At 39.4% G+C, this 26441-nt stretch overlaps 1 protein-coding gene across 2 annotated transcripts in view; it reads right to left on the bottom strand.

Moving 5' to 3' along the window:
• Positions 1 to 26441, bottom strand: part of LOC126355018 (condensin complex subunit 3) — a 196918-nt gene that overhangs the window by 82799 nt on the left and 87678 nt on the right. For both annotated transcript variants that reach the window (XM_050005161.1, XM_050005162.1), the window contains exons 8-10: positions 21951 to 22061; positions 21572 to 21785; positions 6802 to 6963 (exon numbers count right to left, since the gene is read on the bottom strand). In XM_050005161.1, the coding sequence (XP_049861118.1) occupies positions 6802 to 6963; positions 21572 to 21785; positions 21951 to 22061 (487 nt within the window). The remainder of the gene's footprint in view (positions 1 to 6801; positions 6964 to 21571; positions 21786 to 21950; positions 22062 to 26441) is intronic.

Below are 26441 nucleotides of genomic sequence, written 5' to 3'. Positions count from 1 at the left end.
TTGGAATGACTCCTTACCCTCTCCCTTAAAACCCACATCCTTTCGTCTTTCCCTCTCCTTCCCTCTTTCCTGAAGAAGCAACCATCAGCTGCGAAAGCTAGTAATTCTGTGTGTGTGTGTGTGTGTGTGTGTGTGTGTGTGTGTGTGTGTGTGTGTGTTTTGTTCATTGTGCCTGTCTGCCGGCACTTTCCCGCTTGGTAAGTCTTGGAATCTTTGTTTTTAATGTATTTTTCCCATGTGGAAGTTTCTTTCTATTTTATTTACATCATTATTTATATAAATATATATTTAAAATATACAATATCAAAATATTGTTAGCAAACAGGAAAGTTTTATCTATGAATTTGCAATAACAATAAACAACGCTCAAGATCAGAGAAAGGGGGAAAGAGGAAATGGGCAGAGGGGTAGGAGGAAATGGACACAGAAAATAGAAAGGAAGATATGGACAGAGAGAATGGGCAGGAGCACGTGAAGACAGAGTCTGACGGTGGTGGTGGTGGATGGAGAATGGGGATCAGATTGAACATCACAGGAGAGTATAACGTATATCCAATTTCTACACATATTAGAAATGTGTGCTTTCTTTTTGCTTTCCTTTCCATTAAAGCAGATATCCACAGCAAAGTGTTTTAAAGTGAACTAGCTGTACTCAGCCACAAAGTGTCATTTGCTTTGCACTGTTGCATTTAGTTCCAAACTACTCACAAGGTTTCCTTTGCACTTACTGAGGTTTAACTTACTTATTCGAGCATCACAAGCTGTCTCTCCCTCTCTCTCAGTCTATCTATACTTATAGTACACTCATTTAAATAAGATTTTCACCAGTTAATATTCACAGCAGCTATATTCATTGCTTTACACGGCATCAAAATTATAAACTGAGTAGATATTCTTAAAAAATAAGGAACAGACCTCATATAACATGGTACATTACTCATCATTAATAAACAGACCTCAACATTTTGCCAGTGCAAAGTATTTTCGTTCTTTAATGATTACTAAGAGTTCTAGAATAAATATTTTTGTTATCAGAGATATACATCCAGAATTCTTCTATACTATTACTTCTGTGTCAAATTTCCAGTCTCACCACTGTACGACAATGGGCATAAATTCAGAAGGGGAACTGGGGATTGGGTCAATATAATTTTGCTAACTTATATTTTAGAGGCAGTAATGGGGGATAGGGGGAAGGGAGGTTGTTACATCATGGCACATTACCGAATGTCTGAGCATCTCTTATCATTGTCTGATACATCTCAATGCAGTGACAGATGCATCAGTATGAAGCATTGGATTAACCTACTCAATGTTTTTTACTTTTCCCTTTTTGTCACCTGTCACATTTAGATTTTGTCCATGCCATATTTATTTATTTATTTATTTATTTATTTATTTCCACTAAGCACTACACAACCAGGATACAGTGTTAATCACAACTGCACTGACTATCTCAGCAGGAGATCCAGGTTTAATTACCAGTCCAGCACACATTTTCACTTGCTGCCGTTGATTCCTCAAGAAAACCTGATGCAGCCACTCTCCCCCTTCCCCCTTCAATTTAGATAACTGAATAAATATTGCAACTGAACTGTATGAAGAACATTGTGTTAACAATTACAGGTCTGGTTGTAGAACTGAAAGCAGAAACAACAAAACCGTTCAAACAACTCTTACATCTACCATAGCTTGAATGAAGTTGTTGCTTGGAAGTGAAAATTCATTGTTGTTGTTGTTGTCTTCAGTCCTGAGACTGGTTTGATGCAGCTCTCCATGCTACTCTATCCTGCGCAAGCTGCTTCATCTCCCAGTACCTACTGCAACCTACATCCTTCTGAATCTGCTTAGTGTACTCATCTCTCGGTCTCCCTCTACGATTTTTACCCTCCACGCTGCCCTCCAATGCTAAATTTGTGATCCCTTGATGCCTCAAAACATGTCCTACCAACCGATCCCTTCTTCTAGTCAAGTTGTGCCACAAACTTCTCTTCTCCCCAATCCTATTCAATACCTCCTCATTAGATACGTGATCTATCCACCTTATCTTCAGTATTCTTCTGTAGCACCACATTTCGAAAGCTTCTATTCTCTTCTTGTCCAAACTAGTTATCGTCCATGTTTCACTTCCATACATGGCTACACACCAAACAAATACTTTCAGAAAAGACTTCCTGATACATAAATCTATATTCGATGTTAACAAATTTCTCTTCTTCAGAAACGCTTTCCTTGCCATTGCCAGTCTACATTTTATATCCTCTCTACTTCGACCATCATCAGTTATTTTACTTCCTAAATAGCAAAACTCCTTTACTACTTTAAGTGTCTCATTTCCTAATCTAATTCCCTCAGCATCACCCGATTTAATTTGACTACATTCCATTATCCTCGTTTTGCTTTTGTTAATGTTCATCTTATATCCTCCTTTCAAGACACTGTCCATTCCGTTCAACTGCTCTTCCAAGTCCTTTGCCGTCTCTGACAGAATTACAATGTCATCGGCGAACCTCAAAGTTTTTACTTCGTCTCCATGAATTTTAATACCTACTCCAAATTTTTCTTTTGTTTCCTTTACTGCTTGCTCAATATACAGATTGAATAACATCGGGGAGAGGCTACAACCCTGTCTCACTCCTTTCCCAACCACTGCTTCCCTTTCATGCCCCTCGACTCTTATTACTGCCATCTGGTTTCTGTACAAATTATAAATAGCCTTTCGCTCCCTGTATTTTACCCCTGCCACCTTTAGAATTTGAAAAAGAGTATTCCAGTCAACATTGTCAAAAGCTTTCTCTAAGTCTACAAATGCTAGAAACGTAGGTTTGCCTTTTCTTAATCTTTCTTCTAAGATAAGTCGTAAGGTCAGTATTGCCTCACGTGTTCCAACATTTCGACGGAATCCAAACTGATCCTCCCCGAGGTCTGCATCTACCAGTTTTTCCATTCGTCTGTAAAGAATTCGCGTTAGTATTTTGCAGCCGTGGCTTATTAAACTGATAGTTCGGTAATTTTCACATCTGTCAGCACCTGCTTTCTTTGGGATTGGAATTATTATATTCTTCTTGAAGTCTGAGGGTATTTCGCCTGTCTGATACATCTTGCTCACCAGCTGGTAGAGTTTTGTCATGACTGGCTCTCCCAAGGCCGTCAGTAGTTCTAATGGAATGTTGTCTACTCCGGGGGCCTTGTTTCGACTCAGGTCTTTCAGTGCTCTGTCAAACTCTTCACGCAGTATCGTATCTCCCATTTCGTCTTCATCTACATCCTCTTCTATTTCCATAATATTGTCCTCAAGTACATCGCTCTTGTATAAACCTTCTATATACTCCTTCCACCTTTCTGCCTTCCCTTCTTTGCTTAGAACTGGGCTGCCATCTGAGCTCTTGATATTCATACACGTGGTTCTCTTCTCTCCGAAGGTCTCTTTAATTTTCCTGTAGGCAGTATCTATCTTACCCCTAGTGAGATAAGCTTCTACATCCTTACATTTGTCCTCCAGCCATCCCTGTTTAGCCATTTTGCACTTCCTGTCGATCTCATTTTTCAGACGTTTGTATTCCTTTTTGCCTGCTTCATTTACTGCATTTTTATATTTTCTCCTTTCATCAATTAAATTCAATATTTCTTCTGTTACCCAAGGATTTCTAGCAGCCCTCGTCTTTGTACCTACTTTATCCTCTGCTGCCTTCACTACTACATCCCTCAGAGCTACCCTTCTTCTTCTACTGTACTTCTTTCCCCTATTCCTGTCAATTGTTCCCTTATGCTCTCTCTGAAACTCTGTACAACCTCTGGTTCTTTCAGTTTATCCAGGTCCCATCTCCTTAATTTCCCACATTTTTGCAGTTTCTTCAGTTTTAATCTACAGGTCATAACCAATAGATTGTGGTCAGAGTCCACATCTGCCCCTGGAAATGTCTTACAACTTAAAACCTGGTTCCTAAATCTCTGTCTTACCATTATATAATCTATCTGATACCTTTTAGTATCTCCAGGGTTCTTCCACGTATACAACCTTCTTTCATGATTCTTAAACCAAGTGTTAGCTATGATTAAGTTGTGCTCCGTGCAAAATTCTACTAGGCGGCTTCCTCTTTCATTTCTTAGCCCCAATCCATATTCACCTACTATGTTTCCTTCTCTCCCTTTTCCTACACTCGAATTCCAGTCACCCATTACTATTAAATTTTCGTCTCCCTTCACTATCTGAATAATTTCTTTTATTTCATCGTACATTTCTTCAATTTCTTCATCATCTGCAGAGCTAGTTGGCATATAAACTTGTACTACTGTAGTAGGTGTGGGCTTCGTATCTATCTTGGCCACAATAATGCGTTCACTATGCTGTTTGTAGTAGCTTACCCGCATTCCTATTTTCCTATTCATTAGTAAACCTACTCCTGCATTACCCCTATTTGATTTTGTGTTTATAACCCTGTAGTCACCTGACCAGAAGTCTTGTTCCTCCTGCCACCGAACTTCACTAATTCCCACTATATCTAACTTTAACCTATCCATTTCCCTTTTTAAATTTTCTAACCTACCTGCCCGATTAAGGGATCTGACATTCAACGCTCCGATCCGTAGAACGCCAGTTTTCTTTCTCCTGATAACGACATCCTCCTGAGTAGTCCCCGCCCGGAGATCCGAATGGGGGACTATTTTACCTCCGGAATATTTTACCCAAGAGGATGCCATCATCATTTAATCATACAGTAAAGCTGCATGTCCTTGGGAAAAATTACGGCTGTAGTTTCCCCTTGCTTTCAGCCGTTCGCAGTACCAGCACAGCAAGGCCGTTTTGGTTAATATTGCAAGGCCAGATCAGTCAATCATCCAGACTGTTGCCCCTGCAACTACTGAAAAGGCTGCTGCCCCTCTTCAGGAACCACACGTTTGTCTGGCCTCTCAACAGATACCCCTCCGTTGTGGTTGCACCTACGGTACGGCCATCTGTATCGCCGAGGCACGCAAGCCTCCCCACCAACGGCAAGGTCCATGGTTCATGGGGGGAGGTGAAAATTCATAGCAAGTCAGAAACATTGATATTTGTAACAACTATCTGCTGGGTAAGTATATGACAAATGGTTGAAATGGCTCTAAACACTATGGGACTTAACATCTGAGGTCATCAGTCCCCTAGACTTAGAACTACTTAAACCTAACCCACCCAAAGACATCACACACATCCATGCCCAAGGCGGGATTCGAACCTACGAATGTAGCAGCAGCGCGGTTCCAGACTGAAGCACCTAGAGCCGCTCGGCCACAGCGGCCGGCGAGTATATGACCAGTGACTTGGGTTTATACTTACCACTGTAGCATGCATGCATTGTACCATGACAAACACTGGTTATTGTTATCTGAAAGGGCCAAGTGAACACACTCTTAGCAAAGAGCAGGCTGTTAAAGGTTCGAGCATAAGGAGTAAGTTCACAGATATGTGAATGGCTCGAAGACTTCTTCAATAATAGAACCCTCTATGTTGTCCTCGACAGTGAGTGTTCATCAGACACGGCCATCATTATTTGGCAGACAGAATGAGCAATAATCTGCAGTTGGTTGCTGGTAAAGCCATAGTGTATGGTAAGGTGTCGAAGTTGAGTGAGAGTGACTGTAGGAAGGAAGATACAAGGTAGCCCTAAACGTAGAAAAAAATTCAAGTAAATGCTAATGAGTAGGAAGAAGAAACCTGCAATGTTTGGATACAGTATTACCAGCATCCTGTTTGACACAATCAAGTCATTTAAATATCTGGGTAAAACATTGCAAAGCGATAAGAGGTGGAATGAGCATGTTAAAACTGAGGTAAGGAAGGCAAATGGTCGACTTTGGTTTATAGAGAGAATTTTAGGAAAGAGTGGTTCACCTGTAAAGGGGACCAAATATAGGACACTGGTGCGACCTATTCTTGAGTACCGCTCAAGTGTTTGGGATCTGCACCAGGTCAGACTGAAGGAAGACATTGAAGCAATTCAGAGGCACGCTGCTGAACTTGTTACTGGTAGGTTCGAACAGCACAACTGTTGCAGAGATGCTTCAGGAGGGAAGGTGACGTTCTTTTCGAGGAACACTACTGAGAAAATTTAGAGAACCGGTATTTGAAGCTGACTGCCAAACAATTTTACTGCCACCAACATACACTGCGTTTAAGGACCATGACTATAAGATACAAAAAAATTAGGGTTCATACGGAGGCCTACAGACAGCCGTTTGTCCCTCGCTCTATTTGGAAGTGGAACAGGAGGGGCAATGACAAGCAGTGGTACAGCGTACCCTCCACCACACACCATACGGTGGCTTGCGGAATATCTACGTAGATGTAGATGTAGACGCATGTCAAACAAACACTGTACTGCAAGCGGCTCATACTGTCTTTATTTTTGTAAGAATGGTCCTATTTTGTACTACTATGGCAGTGTCAACTGGTATGTTCAATGTCCAGCTTACATTTTTTGTGTTTTATGACAGATGGATTATACATCCAGATACTGTTGCGTCCACTTTCCATTTTATATGGCTATATGACAGATGTGTTTCATTTCCAGCTACTTTTACACCCCAAAAGGGTGAAATGCATCATTGACAATAAATTTCGCAACCAAGAATGTTTTTCTTATATATAAAAATATTATGTTGAAATAAATTACAACTGCCTGATCCGCATGTGGAGAATAGCGTAAACACTAGGAACTCTAGTACTTTCACAAACTAAAAACAAAGTACTGTCTGCAACTCTCATAGTAATGTAGAAATATAAATTAGTGTTTTCATTACATCAACTGCAGTAGTGCTCACCTCTTGAGTCAGCACATCAGGTTGTGATGTAAGTTCAGCTATTCTTTTCTCTAATGCCTGAATCTCTGGTTTCATAGCTTCAGCTTCCATGAAATCCTGTCTCTTGATTGCCTCTTCTTGAATTTCCCGTTGCTCATAAAGTTTAACACACAGTTCTGCTCTCTGTGGAAATAATCAGTAGTAGTAGTAGTAGTAGTAGTAGTAGTAGTAGTACCAAGCAATTAACAGTGAAATGAGTAATGCAATAAGCAGCCATCTGAGTAAACTTTCAATATTTAGTTTAAAAGTAGAGAGTAAATTACACACATTAATATAGTACTCATTACAAGTAGAGTAAACTAAAGTGATTAATACGACATCCAAACACAGGTGTAGCATTGTTGCAAGTGCACACTCACACATGAGAGGAGAGAAAATGGGGAGGACTGCATAACTGTCACTGTGTCACAACAATTTTGAAATTGAGTACACAGTTAACTTTAGTCACTCAAACATTACTAAACTGAGAGACTGGCCTATCTATAGCCAATTGTCAACTCCAAGAAAGCTATGATCAACGAAAATTTAAGAATAAACTATTACTGCTATCTTCAATGTTGAAAAATTATCTTGAGCAGTATTCACATTTTGACAGTAAAACTTGCAGTAATAGTGTTATTACAATCTTCTGATGAAGTCGCTGGAAGATGCTCCAAAAAGTTTGGAATTTTGTACGCATTCACACAAGTGACAACATATTATGAAACAAAAATGGTGTGAAAACTTCGTTGTTACAAAGTCATGGGAAGTCCCATTGTTTTATTCATCTGTGATCACAGCCTTCCTTCCAGAAAAATCAACTTACAATATTTCAGCAGATAATTCTGATCACTTCTCAGCACCTACTTTAAAAGTAAACTCCAGATGTAAGCATAAGACAGCATATTGTTAAAGGATTATATAATTATGCTTCCAACACATTATTCATGAAAACCTCAAAAACAGTAAAGTACAGAAAACAACTACAGTAGCCAGAATACATATGGTGATCCTCAGTGTCATCTGCTAAATGTGCAGTATTTTATAAAATATGTAGAGATTACTTAAATAACAGATACAAAGTTCATTATGAGTTTGTTAATTTAGTGTGAAAGTGCACAGAAGTCATCAGCACCTTCCAATGGGAGAGACAGTGTAAGTCACAAAGTACCATTTTTTTTGGCTTGAATCTGTTGAGGCAAGAATTATATAAGGTAATATGTACTCAGAGAGGTGCCAAAAATCCCCCTCCCCATCCAACATACTGTGTACAATGAATAGAAAGAGGGGATGGGGATGATGTTTCTAATTCACTAAGTACCCTCTGCCACATTCCATATAGCGCCACACAGAGAACACAAGTACATATATTTTGGTAAGTGATTTTCTTTTTAAGCTGAGAAGTTTCTGTTTTACTAATAATAAATTAACAAACAAAAAAAGAGTGAAGAAGAATTAAGAAAAATGCTTTATCACTTAGTTATCCACTTATGATGTGCAAGGTGTCGTAAGGCAACAATCTTTCGAATCTCTCGAATTACCATATGTACATATTTTCTTCACTTTAATAAATAACCATCTCTTTCTAACAGAAAATGACTAGTCAGCAGTTTATCCCCTCAATTACTTACCTTTTAAAAGTCTGTTTAAGGCTCTACTTTTGGACTAACTATAGCGCATTCTTTTAATTAAAAGTAATTGTTCTACACTCAGTTGTGCAAACCAGAGCAATCTCTGGCAGCCCCATCACCTAAATATAACTACAGTATTTAAAAAATTTCCTTCCTATTTCTTCGAAGTAATTAACTTAGCAGCATACCTGTCATGAGCCATATTTTCCTTCTCTAACAGTTGCTTGTTCGAATTTCAAATTACTAATCAGAATACTGGGGTTTGGATTCGACAGCTGCTTGGGCTTTTTATGTCCCATGCATTAACATGGAATTAAAACATAATAGGTTTCTGCACCCCATAACAGTTCCGGCCACAAAAGCCATTCTTTGCAGTACAGGGAATCAAACCAAGGTCCTCTGTGTGGTAGTCAGCCATGCTGACCATTCAGCTACTGAGGTGGACATTTTATTTATATTGTATCTTCTTTTACTTATTTAACTATCCAAAAAGACCCATTTCACTTTATTTTCATCTGTTTTCTGATAAAATTCCCAATTACTCTACAACACTCAAGAACACCGTAAACATTAACTTCTTAATAATGTTCGTATTTCACGCACAGACATACTTTCTAACCCTCAAAAAGAGTCTTAAGTACTCTGAGGTATTTACCAATACATTTGATTCAGTTTGTCAATGACAACATGTATGTATTCGTTGTAATCTTCAGTGGGATCGTAAAAATGATGCACCTGCAAAATCCTAAGCATTGCTTTTTCTGCTCTGCACTTCTCTTACACTATTCTGTTCACACACTTGTGAGTGTAGTCTTTCTCAAACTTCAATCATTTTAACACTATTTCACTCACTGTTAGTCTACTTAATTTTGTAATCTTGTTTCTTTAGCAGTTTCTCCACAAATGCTTGCTGAATGTCTCACTCAAGCCTCTTCTCTAGTTTCTTCTCGTGGTTCGTCTTAAGTTTTATCTCAAGCTATTCATTCTCTTTGGTTATGAAGCTGAACGTGCTTCTCGCTCCTCATATGTTTCGTTTCATTTCATTGCTGTTCTTTTTGTTTCCTTCTTTTCAGTTCATGACTTGCAAGATTCTTCCTCTTTTACATTTCAGCATCCTGTTAAATTTCTAGTCTATTCTGTGACCATTCTCTATAGCACTATTAATTATTACTGTAATATTGCTATGACATCCGAATTACTACTACTTCTTGTTACAGGTTCACCTTTGAAATTTGAATTGATTAGCATGGCACACAATGTCTAACATTTAAACTTTGGTGTAAGAATACTCTAGAAATTCTAGTACTTACTACAACAATTCTAGAAATCTGCACTGCACAGATCAAATCTGGAATTGGTTCAATTTTTGTTTTCCTTAATACCATCAAACACCTTTCTCCATAGCTGTGGGACATATATTAGCAAGCAGTGATATTTATATTACATAAACAATGTAAACAGTTTTATGGTGAATTCATAGATGTCACCAAAATGTAATGTCGCAAATAGATGCCCTCTTTAGACATCTGTATCTTCATAAGCAACCTACACAGTTCAAAAACAAAAACTCCTTCATGGATGGGAGATGGAGGTTACTACATCATGTGACCACCTGGGGCTGCAAAATTTGCTTGTGAGGTTTTGCAGTATGCGCACACACACCACACTTACTTTTACTATATATGCTTATTATTATTATTATTATTATTATTATTATTATTATTATTATTATTATTATTATTATTATTATTATTGAGCAGTAACATCACTACAACGAAGAGGAAGAAGGATTGTTGACTCATTGTCTTTAATCTACAATGTTTTGGCACTTAAACACACTGAATTACAAACTACTAAAATACAATGGATCTCAATGTAGACAAGTGTAATGTGCTGCGAATACATAGAAAGAAAGATCCCTTGTTATTTAGCTACAATATAGCAGGTCAGCAACTGGAAGCAGTTAATGCCATAAATTATCTGGGAGTAGGCATTAGGAGTGATTTAAAATGGAATGATCATATAAAGTTGATCTTCGGTAAAGCAGATGCCAGACAGATTCATTGGAAGAATCCTAAGGAAATGCAATCCGAAAACAAAGGAAGTAGGTTACAGTACACGTGTTCACCTGCTGCTTGAATACTGCTCAGCAGTGTGGGATCCGTACCAGATAGGGTTGATAGGAGAGAGAGAGAGAGAGAGAGAGAGAGAGAGAGAGAGAGAGAGAGAGAGAGAGAGAAGATCCAACGGAGAGCAGCGCACTTCGTTACATAATCATTTAGTTATCACGAAAGCATTATGGAGATGACAGATAAACTCCAGTGAAAGATTCTGCAGGAGAGACGCTCAGTAGCTCGGTACGGGCTTTTGTTGAAGTTTCATGAACATACCTTCACCGAAGAAGTCAAGCAGTATATTGCTCCCTCCTACGTATATCTCGTACAGATAACACGAGGATAAAATCAGAGAGATTAGAGCCCACACTGAGGTATACCGAAATTCCTTCTTTCCATGAACAATACGAGACTGGAATAGAAGAGAGAACCAATAGAGGTACTCAAGGTACCTTCCGCCACACACCGGTAGGTGGCTTGCAGAGTATGGATGTAGATGTACTAACTCCATAGTCTTAACCAGTCTTGAGCTCTGTAATTCACAACCAGTCACAAATCCTGCCGAATAGCTCTTTTAAATGACACCGTATTTGCCTTTACCTACTACCATTTTTATTTTATTGTTGAAATTCCAGTACTTTGGCCATTCTCACGCACTTACGAGTCTTAATACAAGTATCAAGAACAACGTTGTACGAGATTAACAGTACATACAATCAATTTTTCAGTTTGTCAATACTCATATTCTTAAAAGATTTTTGACATGCAGGCTGATGCTGGGTAGGGACAATACCACTAAACGTATACTAATCAATGAACAAACAGTCAGTAGAGCATTATCAATCATGACACTGTTTTATGTAGTGTATTTTTGAGAGGATTATGAAAATCATGATAGGTTTACACATCTAAAGTGTGAACTTATAACACATTAGAGTAGATATCCGAGACAATCCAGATAATTTTTATTTCTGATGTCTGTTAGTTCACCGAGGAGACGCTGTGGTCATTCTATGAAGACGCTGATATCTCAATTTTGTTTAGATCGTTGATTAATCTGCCCTATATAGTATCTTGATAAATTCCTCAATGCTGATGGTGTTATTATTGTAGTTTTGTAGTGTGCACTAAAAGAGAATTTACAGTTCTTGCTCATTTTTGAGTGCTCTCTGAATCTGACAGAGAAGCATCTACCAGTTTGCTCCACATATAAACTTTCACATTCAACACATTTGATTTTTTTACATTCTTGATCTTGATTGTGTAAATGGTTTTGTTTTGTGGGTTGTGCGCCTGGCTACTGTACCTATTTTCTTGTGCTGTTATTCGTACAGGACAATGTTAGTTTAGTCATGAAGCCATGAACTCCCACACTCCGCATCCAGCTTAAATCCTGGACTTTAGGGGGGCAGCACAATAGAGCAGAGTGGAGCTGTCGCTGAGCTGCTTTGTCTATTTGGTACAAAAATTTGATTGTCATGCATCTCATAGCTTTATTCATCAGCTTCAAAATGAACTGCTTATAATTTCATTAATAGCCATATTATTGTGATATTTCAAAATTAATTAAACTACTGCAACAAAGTCTAATAGTTTGCAAAGAAAAATAGAGGTCACTATAAATTTCCATTTGATGCATGTTAGGTCATACATTGACGCATACCAAATATAGCTAACATACTGAACTACTCTTTAAACTTGGGATGGCATCCACAACTCATTCCACTCTGTAGAAAATTGACCGATATGCCCAGACAATAAAACAAGACTGAAATATTCGCAACACCCTTTCTCATAAAGGATTTGTGATATGTAAACAAGATATTGGCAAATAATAGCAAACATGTGGTTACTGTACATAACTCCCTTGTTTATAGCGATGTAATACGAGTAACTACAGACTTTTTCCAATGGAATAATGTAATTTCTTAAAGATCGTTGACAGATGGTGAAACAAAAATTCCTCCATGTTCGTAGAAATCAGAAGAATTTTTTGAGACACCGTCCTGACGTTCACAATAGGATTCAAAACCATTTTGAATTGTGGAGTCAATTATGAAAACGTGGGATTGTCTCCAGCCTTTCCACATGCAAGAGCCTTTTTGAAGACGATTTTCTACATACTGTAAATGGTTTATATAACATACATAACTTTCCAAATGCAGTCAATGATATTGACAGAAAACACATTTGTGTTAAAGTCCAAAAAATCTAGGTACAATGTTTTATGTATACAAACATTTTCATTTAATCTCACTACAAGCAGTTGCAGATCCTCAAGGGGAATTCATTATAAGAGTGTTGGGGGTGATATGGGAAGGAAAGTGGAAGTGTAGGTTTCAATCTTCTAGTGTATTTTGCACGATGCAAGTAAGGGAGCTTAATTTACCACCAGAATCTCCACTACCAAAGACATCAGTTGTATTGCCTTTTGTATCCACTGGATATTAGTTTTATCCATTGTTGGCACATTTTATCAAATATTATAGTCTGTGTGTTTTAGATACAGGGAAAGAATATTTCAAGAAGTGCTTTTCCATGGCATGACAATTAACGGAGTGTGCTTTTGAAAAATGAGCACTACGTGCAATCCATTTTGGAAGGCAACAGAAACTTCACTCGAATTTGCAGACAATATTGTAAACTGTACATGTTCTTCGCATCATCTCCATTGATCTAGAAGGATCCCTAAGTGTCGATGAGCAACACACAGCACAAATCTAGTGTTCCATGAGCACGCTTCTCAGACAGAACGAAACCGTGAGCTACAAATGAAGCTGTTAAAATGACAGTTTCGATAACTTTTTCTCATATAATACAACATAAGTTTTGTGTTTATTAGCTATGCTCCTGCACCTTTATCACCACCTCTCATTTTACGACAGTAAAAGATATAAAAGATTAAGGAAATTATATGCTTCTAGTTTGTAATTCTGCTGCCATCACAAGTATCAAAAACTGACTATGACTTCATATAAAACATCGATGAAACCTTATTCTTGTGGATCACTCAAGACAGAAAGGAATCTCATTTCTGGAGCTTTGTTAAAAGGAAAGGCACTTCAACTGAACAAGCTTATGGCTGACGACCCATCATTTTCAGCTAGATGTGGTTTTCTTGGATCATTGGAAGAAAAGACACTGAATTAGACAGCTCATGTTGGTAGCTTGATAATGGTAATTTTCAGTAGTTGAAAAAAATACTGGCAGTTCTTCTTAACAGCCTATTCTGGAGTATTCTTTCTGCTTAAAAATAAAATGAGAAAGCAGGGCAGGTTTTGATATTACAGAATTGACCGCCGCCTTGTGAGTGGTATAGGATAGCGAGTAGGGCATTCCAACTCTTATTTCTTTCTGTACTTGCTGACCTTCATGACTGACAATGGACAAGTGAAACCCTTGAAGCACCCTATTATATATATATTAAAAACAAAGATTCCAAGACTTACCAAGCGGGAAAGCGCCGGCAGACAGGCACATGAACAAAACACACAAACACACACACACAGAATTACTAGCTTTCGCAACCGATGGTTGCTTCTTCAGGAAGGAGAGGGAAAGACGAAAGGATGTGGGTTTTAAGGGAGAGGGTAAGGAGTCATTCCAATCCCGGGAGCGGAAAGACTTCCCTTAGGGGACAAAAAGGACAGAAGGACAGGTGTACACTCGCACGCATGCACACACACACACACACACACACACACACACACACACACACACACACACACACACACACACACACAGAGAGAGAGAGAGACAGACAGACAGACAGACAGACATAAGCAGACATATTTAAAGGCAAAGAGTAAGGGCAGAGATGTCAGTCGAGGCGGAAGTACAGAGGCAAAGAAGTTGTTGAAAGACAGGTGAGGTATGAGCGGTGGCAACTTGAAATTAGTGGAGGTTGAGGCCTGGCGGATATCGAGAAGAGAGGATATACTGAAGGGCGAGTTCCCATCTCCGGAGTTCAGATAGGTTGGTGTTGGTGGGAAGTATCCAGATAACTCGGACGGTGTAACACTGTGCCAAGATGTGCTGGCCGTGCACCAAGGCATGTTTAGCCACAGCGTGATCCTCATTACCAACAAACACTGTCTGCCTATGTCCATTCATGTGAATGGACAGTTTGTTGCTGGTCATTCCCACATAGAAAGCGTCACAGTGCAGGCAGGTCAGTTGGTAAATCACGTGGGTGCTTTCACACGTGGCTCTCCCTTTGATCGTGTACACCTTCCGGGTTACAGGACTGGAGTAGGTGGTGGTGGGAGGGTGCATAGGACAGGTTTTACACCGGGGGCGGTAGCAAGGGTAGGAGCCAGAGGGTAGGGAAGGTGGTTTGGGGATTTCATAGGGATGAACCAAGAGGTTACGAAGGTTAGGTGGACGGCAGAAAGACACTCTTGGTGGAGTGGGGAGGATTTCATGAAGGATGGATCTCATTTCGGGGCAGGATTTTAGGAAGTCGTATCCCTGCTGGAGAGCCACATTCAAGGTCTGATCCAGTCCCGGGAAGTATTCTGTCACAAGTGGGGCACTTTTGGGGTTCTTCTGTGAGAGGTTCTGGGTTTGAGGGGATGAGGAAGTGGCTCTGGTTATTTGCTTCTGTACCAGGTTGGGAGGGTAGTTGCGGGATGCAAAAGCTGTTTTCAGGTTGTTGGTGTAATGGTTCAGGGATTCAGGACTGGAGCAGATTCGTTTGCCACAAAGGCCTAGGCTGTAGGGAAGGGACCGTTTGATATGGAATGGGTGGCAGCTGTCATAATGGAGGTACTGTTGCTTGTTGGTGGGTTTGATGAGGACGGATGTGTGCAGCTGGCCATTGGACAGATGGAGGTCAACGTCTAGGAAAGTGGCGTGGGATTTGGAGTAGGACCAGGTGAATCTGATGGAACCAAAGGAGTTGAGGTTGGAGAGGAAATTCTGGAGTTGTTCTTCACTGTGAGTCCAGATCATGAAGATGTCATCAATAAATCTGTACCAAACTTTTGGTTGGCAGGCTTGGGTAACCAAGAAGGCTTCCTCTAAGCGACCCATAAATAGGTTGGCATACGAGGGGGTCATCCTTGTACCCATGGCTGTTCCCTTTAATTGTTGGTATGTCTGGCCTTCAAAAGTGAAGAAGTTGTGGGTCAGGATGAGGCTGGCTAAGGTGACGAGGAAAGAGGTTTTAGGTAGGGTGGCAGGTGATCGGCGTGAAAGGAAGTGCTCCATTGCAGCTAGGCCCTGGACGTGCGGGATATTCGTGTATAGGGAAGTGGCATCAATGGTTACAAGGATGGTTTCCGGGGGTAACAGACTGGGTACAGATTCCAGGCGTTTGAGAAAGTGGTTGGTGTCTTTGATGAAGGATGGGAGACTGCATGTAATGGGTTGAAGGTGTTGATCTACGTAGGCAGAGATACGTTCTGTGGGGGCTTGGTAACCAGCTACAATGGGGCGGCCAGGATGTTTGGGTTTGTGAATTTTAGGAAGTAGGTAGAAGGTAGGAGTGCGAGGTGTCGGTGGGGTCAGGAGTTTGATGGAGTCAGGTGAAAGGTTTTGTAGGGGGCCTAAGGTTCTGAGGATTCCTTGAAGCTCCGCCTGGACATCAGGAATGGGATTACCTTGGCAAACTTTGTATGTAGAGTTGTCTGAAAGCTGACGCAGTCCCTCAGCCACATACTCCCGACGATCAAGTACCACAGTCGTGGAACCCTTGTCAGCCGGAAGAATGATGATGGATCGGTCAGCTTTCAGATCACGGATAGCCTGGGCTTCGGCTGTGATGATGTTGGGAGTAGGATTAAGGTTTTTCAAGAATTATTGAGAGGCAAGGCTGGAAGTGAGAAATTCCTGGAAGGTTTTGAGAGGGTGATTTTGAGGAAGAGGAGGTGGGTCCCGCTGTGATGGAGGACGGAACTGTTGCAGGCAGGGTTCAATTTGGATAGTGTCTTGGGGAGTTGGATCATTAGGAGTGGGATCAGGATTGTTTTTCTTCGTGGCAAAGTGATATTTCCAGCAGAGACTACGAGTGTAGGACAGTAAATCTCTGATGAGGGCAGTTTAGTTGAACCTGGGAGTGGGGCTGAAGGTGAGGCCTTTGGATAGGACAGAGGTTTCGGATTGGGAGAGGGGTTTGGAGGAAAGGTTAACTACTGAATTGGGGTGTTGTGGTTCCAGATTGTGACGTTTGTTGGAAAGGTTGTGGAGGGTGAGAGTTGCCTTTCCGGAGGTGGGAAACCAGGAGATTGGATAGTTTTTTGAGGTGGAGGGTGGCATGTTGTTCTAATTTGCGGTTGGCCTGTAGGAGGATGCTATGTACAGCCGGTGTGGATGTGGGAGAGGAAAGATTGAGGACTTTGATTTGGGATAGGAGTTGACGGGTGTGTTCATTGGCCGAGTCGATGTATAGGTGAAGGATTAGGCGGGTGAGGGCTATGGATTGTGCTGTTTGGAACTGGTATAAGGACTGATGGAAAGAAGGACTGCAGCCAGAGATGGGAACTTTAAGTGTGAGGTCTTTGGGAGTAATGCCAAATGTCAGACAAGCCAGAGTAAATAAAATATGGGAGCGTAATCTGGCTAGGGTGAAGGCATGTTTGCGGAGGGAATGTAAATAAAATTTAATGGGGTCATTGTAGGGATGTTGTGAGGTTGACATGGTATAAGTAGGTGGAAAGGGTAATATGAGGTTAAAGTGAAAGTAAATAGAGATTTATATAGGGAGAGATAAAGGTGAGAAAAATGCCGAAAAAGTGTTGGTTTGAGATGAGCTATGTTGATCATGTGCAGAACTTAGGTTGGTGAACAACAATGGGTGCAAAGGTTGGGTAGTTATGTTGTCTCCAGATCACGTTAAAGGGTGGGGAAATTCAAGAAAATTTCGAAAAAAATTTTTTCGAAAAAGTTTCGAAAAAATAATTTCCGAAAAAATAAAATTCGAAAAAAATTTTCTAATAAAATCTCGAAGAATATGTGTGTAAATGTGTTCAAAGTACTGGTTATGTACTGGCAGGTTATGAGAATGAGGCTAACAATTGTTTGATGAAGAAATAATAACGTGTAAACCTGTGGGAAGCTGCTAAAAAATGATCGGTTATGTGGGAAAAACGGGAATGGAAATAAAACGAAAGTTGTTGGAAAAAACTGAGATGGTTGTGTAATGGGTGAAAGGAACTGAAGCTGTGAAATAGTATTCACGAGTTTACACGAAATGTTTGTAAACTTGGAACAATGGATTTTATAGCAGCGGTTAGGTTGAAAGCGTTGAAAATTTGAGGTTATGGTTTGGAAGTAAATTACGTATTATTGAGTATAATTAGGCAAGATAAAATGTATGGTAGATTACGGAAAAATGGAAGATGAATACAAAGTGAAACTTCTTGTACAAACGAAAAGAGAAAGTAAGACGATAGAGAAGATTTCGAAATGCAATAGAGACAATAACAAACGTAATTGTTGGGTTCAAATTAATGATGATGTAAATAAAATAGAAAGAAACTTCCACATGGGAAAAATATATTAAAAATATATTAAAAACAAAGATTCCAAGACTTACCAAGCGGGAAAGCGCCGGCAGACAGGCACATGAACAAAACACACAAACACACACACAGAATTACTAGCTTTTGCAACTGATGGTTGCTTCTTCAGGAAGGAGAGGGAAAGACGAAAGGATGTGGGTTTTAAGGGAGAGGGTAAGGAGTCATTCCAATCCCGGGAGCAGAAAGACTTCCCTTAGGGGATCAAAGGGAGAGCCACGTGTGAAAGCACCCACGTGATTTACCAACTGACCTGCCTGCACTGTGACGCTTTCTATGTGGGAATGACCAGCACCAAACTGTCCATTTGCATGAATGGACACAGGCAGACAGTGTTTGTTGGTAATGAGGATCACCCTGTGGCTAAACATGCCTTGATGCACGGCCAGCACATCTTGGCACAGTGTTACACCGTCCGAGTTATCTGGATACTTCCCACCAACACCAACCTATCCGAACTCCGGAGATGGGAACTCGCCCTTCAGTATATCCTCTCTTCTCGATATCCGCCAGGCCTCAACCTCCACTAATTTCAAGTTGCCACCGCTCATACCTCACCTGTCTTTCAACAACTTCTTTGCCTCTGTACTTCCGCCTCGACTGACATCTCTGCCCTTGTCTGCTTGTGTCTGTGTATGTGCGGATGGATATGTGTGTGTGTGTGTGTGTGTGTGTGTGTGTGTGTGTGTGTGTGTGTGTGTGTGTGTGTGTGTGTGTGTGTGCGCGCGCGCGAGTGTACATCTGTCCTTTTTTTCCCCTAAGGGAAGTCTTTCCACTCCCGGGATTGGAATGACTCCTTACCCTCCCCCTTAAAACCCACATCCTTTCGTCTTTCCCTCTCCTTCCTGAAGAAGCAACCATCGGTTGCGAAAGCTAGCAATTCTGTGTGTTTGTTTGTGTGGTTTGTTCATGTGCCTGTCTGCCGGCGCTTTCCCGCTTGGTAAGTCTTGGAATCTTTGTTTTTAATATATTTTTCCCATGTGGAAGTTTCTTTCTATTTTATTTACAATATATATATATATATATATATATATATATATATATATATAAAATCAATTGCTAAATCCAAAATCACTTGATAACTAAATCAAATTACTGCAATAAGAACATTTAGTTTAACAAAACTTACATATAATACAAAGAAAATGTGAATAAACAAGCAAGAATAAAACTTTTAGGAATAAAAAATAAGAAATTTGAAAATTTGTAAAATTAAGAAAAAAAAAAAGATTCAAATATTTAAAGAAAAAAAGAAAAAATCACAAACATTAACCGAAAAAAAAAAAAAAAACGCACCCCCGTATGACCACAACTACTTCTCTATTATATATAATTAAAGATTAATATGGACCATGTATAGCAATAAATGTATTATATTCTTTCTTATAATTCTGTGTGTGTGTTTGTGTGTTTTATTCATTGTGCCTATCTACTGGCACTTTCCCGCTTGGTAAGTCTTGGAATCTTTATATATATTGTCTGACTCTCAACGAGTGTTCATAGCCCAATGCAATGCTGCTCAGAACCCACTTGTAGGCTGTGGCCCAAGGCTGGGAACAGCTATTCTACACTCTCCTCATGAGCAGAATTCTTCACGTTCAGTATTTCTCCAAATACTGCTTCTCTCTAGGAATTTTCTTATACAGTTTCTGTTGGTGTTTTATTTCAATCTTGCTGCATACAGCCTCTTCCAGATCAGTCTTCTTTCTTCGATTCTAGGGTGAATCTATGTTGACTTTTCTGTATTTTCCTTACTCCTAGAAATACTGTTTCCGAATTTGTTTCCTTCCAATATTTCACTGCTGTTTCTCATCTTCTTTCAAGTCCATTTCTTCTTCTCATCATTATCTTATGCTGCTGCCCCCCCCCCCCCTTCCCCGCCCAATTTGTGTTAGTCTGATTTGTATTCATAATCTCCTGGATCGTTGTTTGTCTAGTCTTCCTCCATTCCCTGCCTTCCAGCATCCCCCCCCCCCCCCCCCCCTGTGATCAAGTGTCTCCCTAATTTGATATGTCCATCTCCCCGATGGACTTTGTTCCTTCTGGTTTGGCAATGTCTCTTTGTAGTGGATCCAGAGATTTTTGTGCTGCATTCTTTATTTCTCCTTTTATATCTTCTTCTTGTTTCTAGGCAGCAATTGGTGTTCTGGGTTTCACTGCTGTCATTTTTGCTTTGCTGTGCTCTCCTAGGCATCTTTCATCTCTGGTTGCTGCTTCTTGTTTTGTATATTGTGCTAACAGATGACACCACTTGATCCAGTGTCCAGCTGTCTTCTCCCCTTAGTGTACATCCATTTGTTCCTTCCATAACATCTATCTAGGTATGTTGTTTTCCTGTTTCTTATTCTCTACAGTATATTTAATTGTAACAGAATATTTTCTGATAACGCTTAAGGCTTTTTTAATATCCACTTTTTATTTTCTTGCTGCAACTTGTGGTGTCCTGCCCACTCATCTCATATAGGGTGCCTTATTGTACAGACACGCCTCATACTTAAAATGCTATGCAGCAACACTACTGCAATGAATAAACAAAAATTATGGAAAATCCACCATCGTGTACAGTGGACTGTGAGATGCCAACTGGCTGCTGTGTCATTCATTGCCATATGGTGTCATTTGGATGTGGTATGGAAGGGCATAGAGCTGGCACACTACTCTTCCAGTTGTAGTCAGCTTTTCGACCTTGGAGCCACAGCTTCTCATTCAAGTAGCTCCTCAAATAGCATCATGAGTCTGAGTGAAAGCCATTCCAGTCCTATCACCTATGGAAACTCACTGGAAATGCCAGGAAATGAACACATGGGTCATCGACAAGGCAATCAGTGCCAGCCCCTTAGAGAGGTGGATGCAATGAATGAATAACTTCTTTAAAGTTGTGAATAGTGTCCCTTTCATTTGTATGCAGTATATTCACAAGAATAGTCACACCGGGTCTCAAGTAACAAAGGATAAGGAAAGTGGTGCTCACACAGATTCTTACATTCAGGGCAGGAATGTCTTTTTTTAAACCTTTACGGAACAAAACTGGCATAATCTTGTACTGGATAATACATTTTGGACAATTAAACAACATAAACATACATATTTAAAATCTTCTAATGCCTTCTGCACTGTCACTTTTAAAAGGGGCAAGTATAGACGTAATTTATGACTCTCCCTCCCTTTCTTCAAATTTTAGGATTTAATTGTAAGAAAATGGAGGGAGAATGGGGGAGGAGTAATTCAGGTGTGGCCATTGCATGACAAACCAATCCAGAAGATGTAGTATAACTGAACTATTACTCTCATAAGAGACTGTAGGTTTATTATTATATTGCCAGGACCATTATATTTAAAATACATATCCAGCAGTTGTTATACAGTCATACTTACATGAATACAATTGGTTAAGACAGATAGTGGAATATTATTAGTATGCATCGCTACTACATAATCAGAAATAACATCTGAGGAAAGAAAGGAAGACGTTAGAAGACCTACTTACTTTTATCTCTATCTTCCGTTTTTCTTCTACTGACATTTCTGAACAAACAACTGTAAGAGGTTCATGCATTTCTGACACAATCTCAGCCAATGTCTGAAGTCTGATAAATGTGTCAGGGATTGCATTACACAGTAGTGATACAATAACTGGCACAAGTGGCACCTGAACGTCGTCATTGAGGAGCAGATCTAACAAAAGCTGCCTGAGGTTAGCCCTACAAAACATCACATAAAATTAGTTTTCTGGACAAAAATCTTCTAACAAATCAGAAGCTTATGCACCAATTATTGTTTCTTATTCCTTTTTATGACATGTAGTTCATTAAAATGAATGTGTCATGGAAGAGCAACGTAGCTTACAAATAAACCAAATTACATACCTGCCTGCCTCATCCGAAAGATCGAAGACTGGTATAATTTCCAGAAGTTGTTTCAAAATAAATTCTTTTTCATGATCTTCCCACTGATCCCTTTCCTTGCTCTTCATAAGGCTAGTAAATGTAAAACGAATAAATAAATTATTAAGAAACTAAATCTTAATATTTGTTAACAGTTAAATTCATTAGGAAAGTAAGTGAAACTACCAACAAACAAAACATTATGTTTTATATGAACTGGTGATTGTTACAATCTGCTCAGTGCAATGTTCTGCAAACCGTATGAAAAAGACATCCTTTGGTGACAGTTGCAATCTTACACTCTAACACACATATTAATATGATCTACTTCCACCCTACATACCTGCAGGCAAAGCCGCATGAAAATGTCTTCTAACATGTAACTGAGTGACAGTAACATTTCACATGAAAAAAAACTCAGTCTGTGGAGTGATATTTTGATAGCAACTGATCAGGTTGTGATCTATCGTGGCACTTCTACAGTTCTTTTATGAGAAACAAAGGCATGTAAGGGTAAGTTTTCCCACAGTTTACGTATCTGAAAATGATTAAAGGGAGGAGAATGAGATTTAATGCTCCACTAATGGCGAACTTAGTAGATACAGAGCACAAGCTCCAGTTGAGAATGGACAAACAAGGAAATCTGTTGTGTCCCATTTTAAGCAATTTAGGAAAATCGCAGGAAACACGGAGCTGGGCGGCTGGAAGAGAATTTCAATTTCTATCCTCCCAATTTCCATCCAGTGTTGAGGTGGGGGGGTTGGGGTAAGGTTGCCACTAGAAAGTCAGCCACACTTGACTAAGATCAGCATATATCCTACATCCTACAATTTTGCTCAAGTGTGGAGTCACACCCAAACCAAATGGGACTATAATAGGGCACACTGAATGGATACGAAGAAGGGCAGCATGAGCAGTAATAGGTTTTTTGACACATGGGGGAGAATAAAGAAGATGCTGATAGAATTGAACAGCCACCCTATCTCGAGAAAACCTACCCAGAATGTTTTTACAACTACCTTTAAGTATTGAATCTAGGACTGTATCACAACCCCCGACATACTGCTCCCATACCAAGTGCAAGGACAAGATTAGACTAATTACAGCATGCACAGACATTTACGCAATCATTCTTCCTAACAACTGTGACAATGGGATGTATCCTCTAACATGCACTTCACAGTTGTTTGGAGAGTATAGATGTAGCAACAGATAACTACCAACCAGGAATCACTGCGACTCCATGGCAGTCAAGGTAAATTACAATTGGATGGCAGCTGATTCCTACCGGTTGACTTGCTGATGCGGAAATGTCAATCACGAGGTTATTTTAATCAAAATATAATATACTGAAAATTGGCGTGTATTAATACAGGGTATTTCTAATTTACCAATATACATTTGGAATGGTTTCAGGAGGACTGAGCAGATAATGAATTTGTGTATTGCCATATACTTTCACAACCAACGTCAGTTCCAAAAAATTCTTCTGAACACACAATTATGTTATAAAATGGAGCTACTTATCATACATTACTATAGTTGATTACTAGCATGCTGTAGTAATATATTTCACAAAGAGGTGAAGTTATAAAACCAAAATAAATATGTGACCATAAGAGCAACTGTCTGCAGGCTGAAAGATAGAATTCTCGTAAATAGGTAATACATTTGGTGCTAATGTCCAAAGATAAGAAGCAAGCTAAGTAAACATTATTAAAATAAAACATTTTAGAACTGTTATTTTATTCCACTGATAGTCTGCATCTTGTTCTGTTACACTGTCACCACCCACATGACATCAATGCTAGTTAAAGCTTCCTTCAGACTTCTTCGTGAATCATGTCCTTAGCTATGTGCATATGTTCTAAGATAATTTCAGAACAGGACTGCCAATGGTGCAATTGCATCAATCACCTGTTTTTGTGAAGTTGTCCGACTGCAGATAGTCTGTAAATAATTTTGCACATTCCTTTAGTATTGCCTTCAGTCTGTGTGTTTTCATTTCTATTGAAACAATTATAAACTGGAATCTCTACCTTTCCCACAGAGCAATACAAACAGTTTAAAAAGTTCTTAATTCCCTCCATATTTCAGAGTTACAAAAACCAACTGTAATACTGACATTTTTCCTGCCTGAGCAATTTCTGGCAAACATTTATAAATTTTTATTTCAGTAGTATTTGCTTTGACTTTATTTTAATATAAATCAAACCGTTTGTCACTTTTCTGCTTGAAGTAGAATCTATGATACTGTCATAACGTAGTATAGCTTCTCTCGATGGATGGTGAGCTTTGTAGTGCTGATCACCATGATGTTTTACCTGATAGCCAATGACAGCAAGAAATTGGGATCTGCTTTGTCAAGAACCTCTTGCTGCTTTGTTAGGAGGATTATAATAAAAGGTAATCTAAAGAATTGTTAAGTGGGAGAGGTGGTGGGTGTTCCCATATGTCTTCTACATTCAGCTACCTGCGATACAAGACGATATATGGAACTAAATACAACAGAATGGCATTTTTTAATTTTAAGTGCATTTACTGTTTTGCGACACTGAGCTTGAAATTACTGGCAATATAGTCAACGGAAAAAAATGACAAATATTCGGAGAGAATTACTGAGGTTTTATTATCACTGAATTCTTGTCCCAGTGACTTAATAACAGACTTTTGCGAAGTGTAAATATTTAATCTGTCAATTTTTTGGTTTTCCCCCATAGTTTTTCAGTTTTTTTTGGTCTGTTTTCTGCATTGATTGTATGATACAGACGCAAATAATGAGAAGATAATTTAGAATGACAAGAAAAACAATACTGTTATACTTAATTTATATCAGTATTTGTACTTAATATTTGACAGACAAATGTGAGGAATGTTGTGCACAGCTACGCATTTAGAGAGTCAAGTTCCCAACAAAGAAAATGATTATATTCACAAGTGCTACCTGTAATCGTAAAGATGGATAATATTAGAATAATTTTATGAAAAATGAATACATTCAGAACTGTGGAGATCCTTGTGCTCTTATGAAGTGCAGTGCAATTATCAATATACAGTCATAACTTATCAGCTTAACTGCAACATATGAGGATTGCTGCAGTATCTGGGAATGTGTATGGGCTTAGATTCAAGGAATGCTGGTAATAATCGTATAAGCTTTATGAAACAAAAACTTTGTCAAAAACGAAACAAAGAAATATGGCAATTTTAAAGAACATTTTAAGTTAAAATTAAGTAATGTAACTCATAACAAAAAAATTATGTAAAATGGATAGGTTGCTACTCAGCACACAGAGCAGGGGTTCAGTGGCAGACAGGCACATTGAAAGAAGACGGGCTATACCACTCAAATCTCCCTGATTTCAAAGACCCAAGAGGGGGAGGAGGGGGGGGGGGGGGGGGGAGGAACAACCACAGTAGATACAACAATGAAAAATGCACCACATTGTAGAGATTCTCAAAGAATTTATTTATTTATCATCAATACACCTCTACATCTGAACCATTTGTAGCACGAAGAATTTGAGTCTATTTTCAGTTTCTTGCCGAGTTCTTTGTAAGAATTCCTCTGTTATTGTTGCAATCACATTACTGATACAATGTCGCAGCGTAGGAATATCTTCCATTTTGGTCGTATACACGCGGTCCTTCACGAATCCCCACATGAAGAAATCAAGCGGCGTAATGTCAGGTGAACGTGGTGGCCAGGCAATGGGTCCTCCGTGTCCGATCCAACGGTTGGTAATTTCCTATTCAGGAACTTGCGAACAGTTGTTGACCAATGTGGCAGAGCTCCATCTTGTTAAAAAATGATGTTGGGTTGCAAGTCTTGTATCTGAGGGTAGATAAACTGCTCCAACATGTCCAGATACACTGACCCATTCACTGTTTGTTCTGCAAAGAAGAAAGGTCCAACAATCCTGTCGTGCATTAGCCCACACCAGACGTTTATTTTAGGACTATCACGAACATGCTCAATGACAACGTCCAGATTTTTCAAACCCCAAATCCGAACATTATGCCTATTAACCCTTTCTGATATATGACAGGTTTCCTGATCTGAGAATAAACATCTTTCCATGAAGCTTTCATCCATATCAATACACTGCAGCATATCCACAGCAAATTGTTGTCTGCAAGGTTTGCCGTTCGGTGTCAGATGTAGCAGAATTTGCACTTTGTAAACACACAGATGAAGACGCTGGTGAATTACTCGATGCAAATTTTGATCGAGGTACATCAAGTTGCCTAGATGCTTAATGAATTAACTTACATGGGCTTCTGAGAAATGTTTGCCTGATGTCCTCCACTGTCTCTTCTCAAACTTCGCAAAATGCACCGCCAACATGATTCAGAAACACTTCCTGCTGTCTGAAACTTCCTATACCATTCCTTAATTATTTTCACATCAGGTGGATCACATTCATACACATGACAATAATTTCTTTGCACAGTAAACTGCGATTTTGTTTC

This window comes from Schistocerca gregaria, chromosome 3, assembly GCF_023897955.1.
Source record: "Schistocerca gregaria isolate iqSchGreg1 chromosome 3, iqSchGreg1.2, whole genome shotgun sequence".
NCBI classification, from domain to species: domain Eukaryota; kingdom Metazoa; phylum Arthropoda; class Insecta; order Orthoptera; family Acrididae; genus Schistocerca; species Schistocerca gregaria.
The sequence above is the reverse complement of the archived record's forward strand: the minus strand, read 5'-3'. Positions and strand labels throughout refer to the sequence as shown.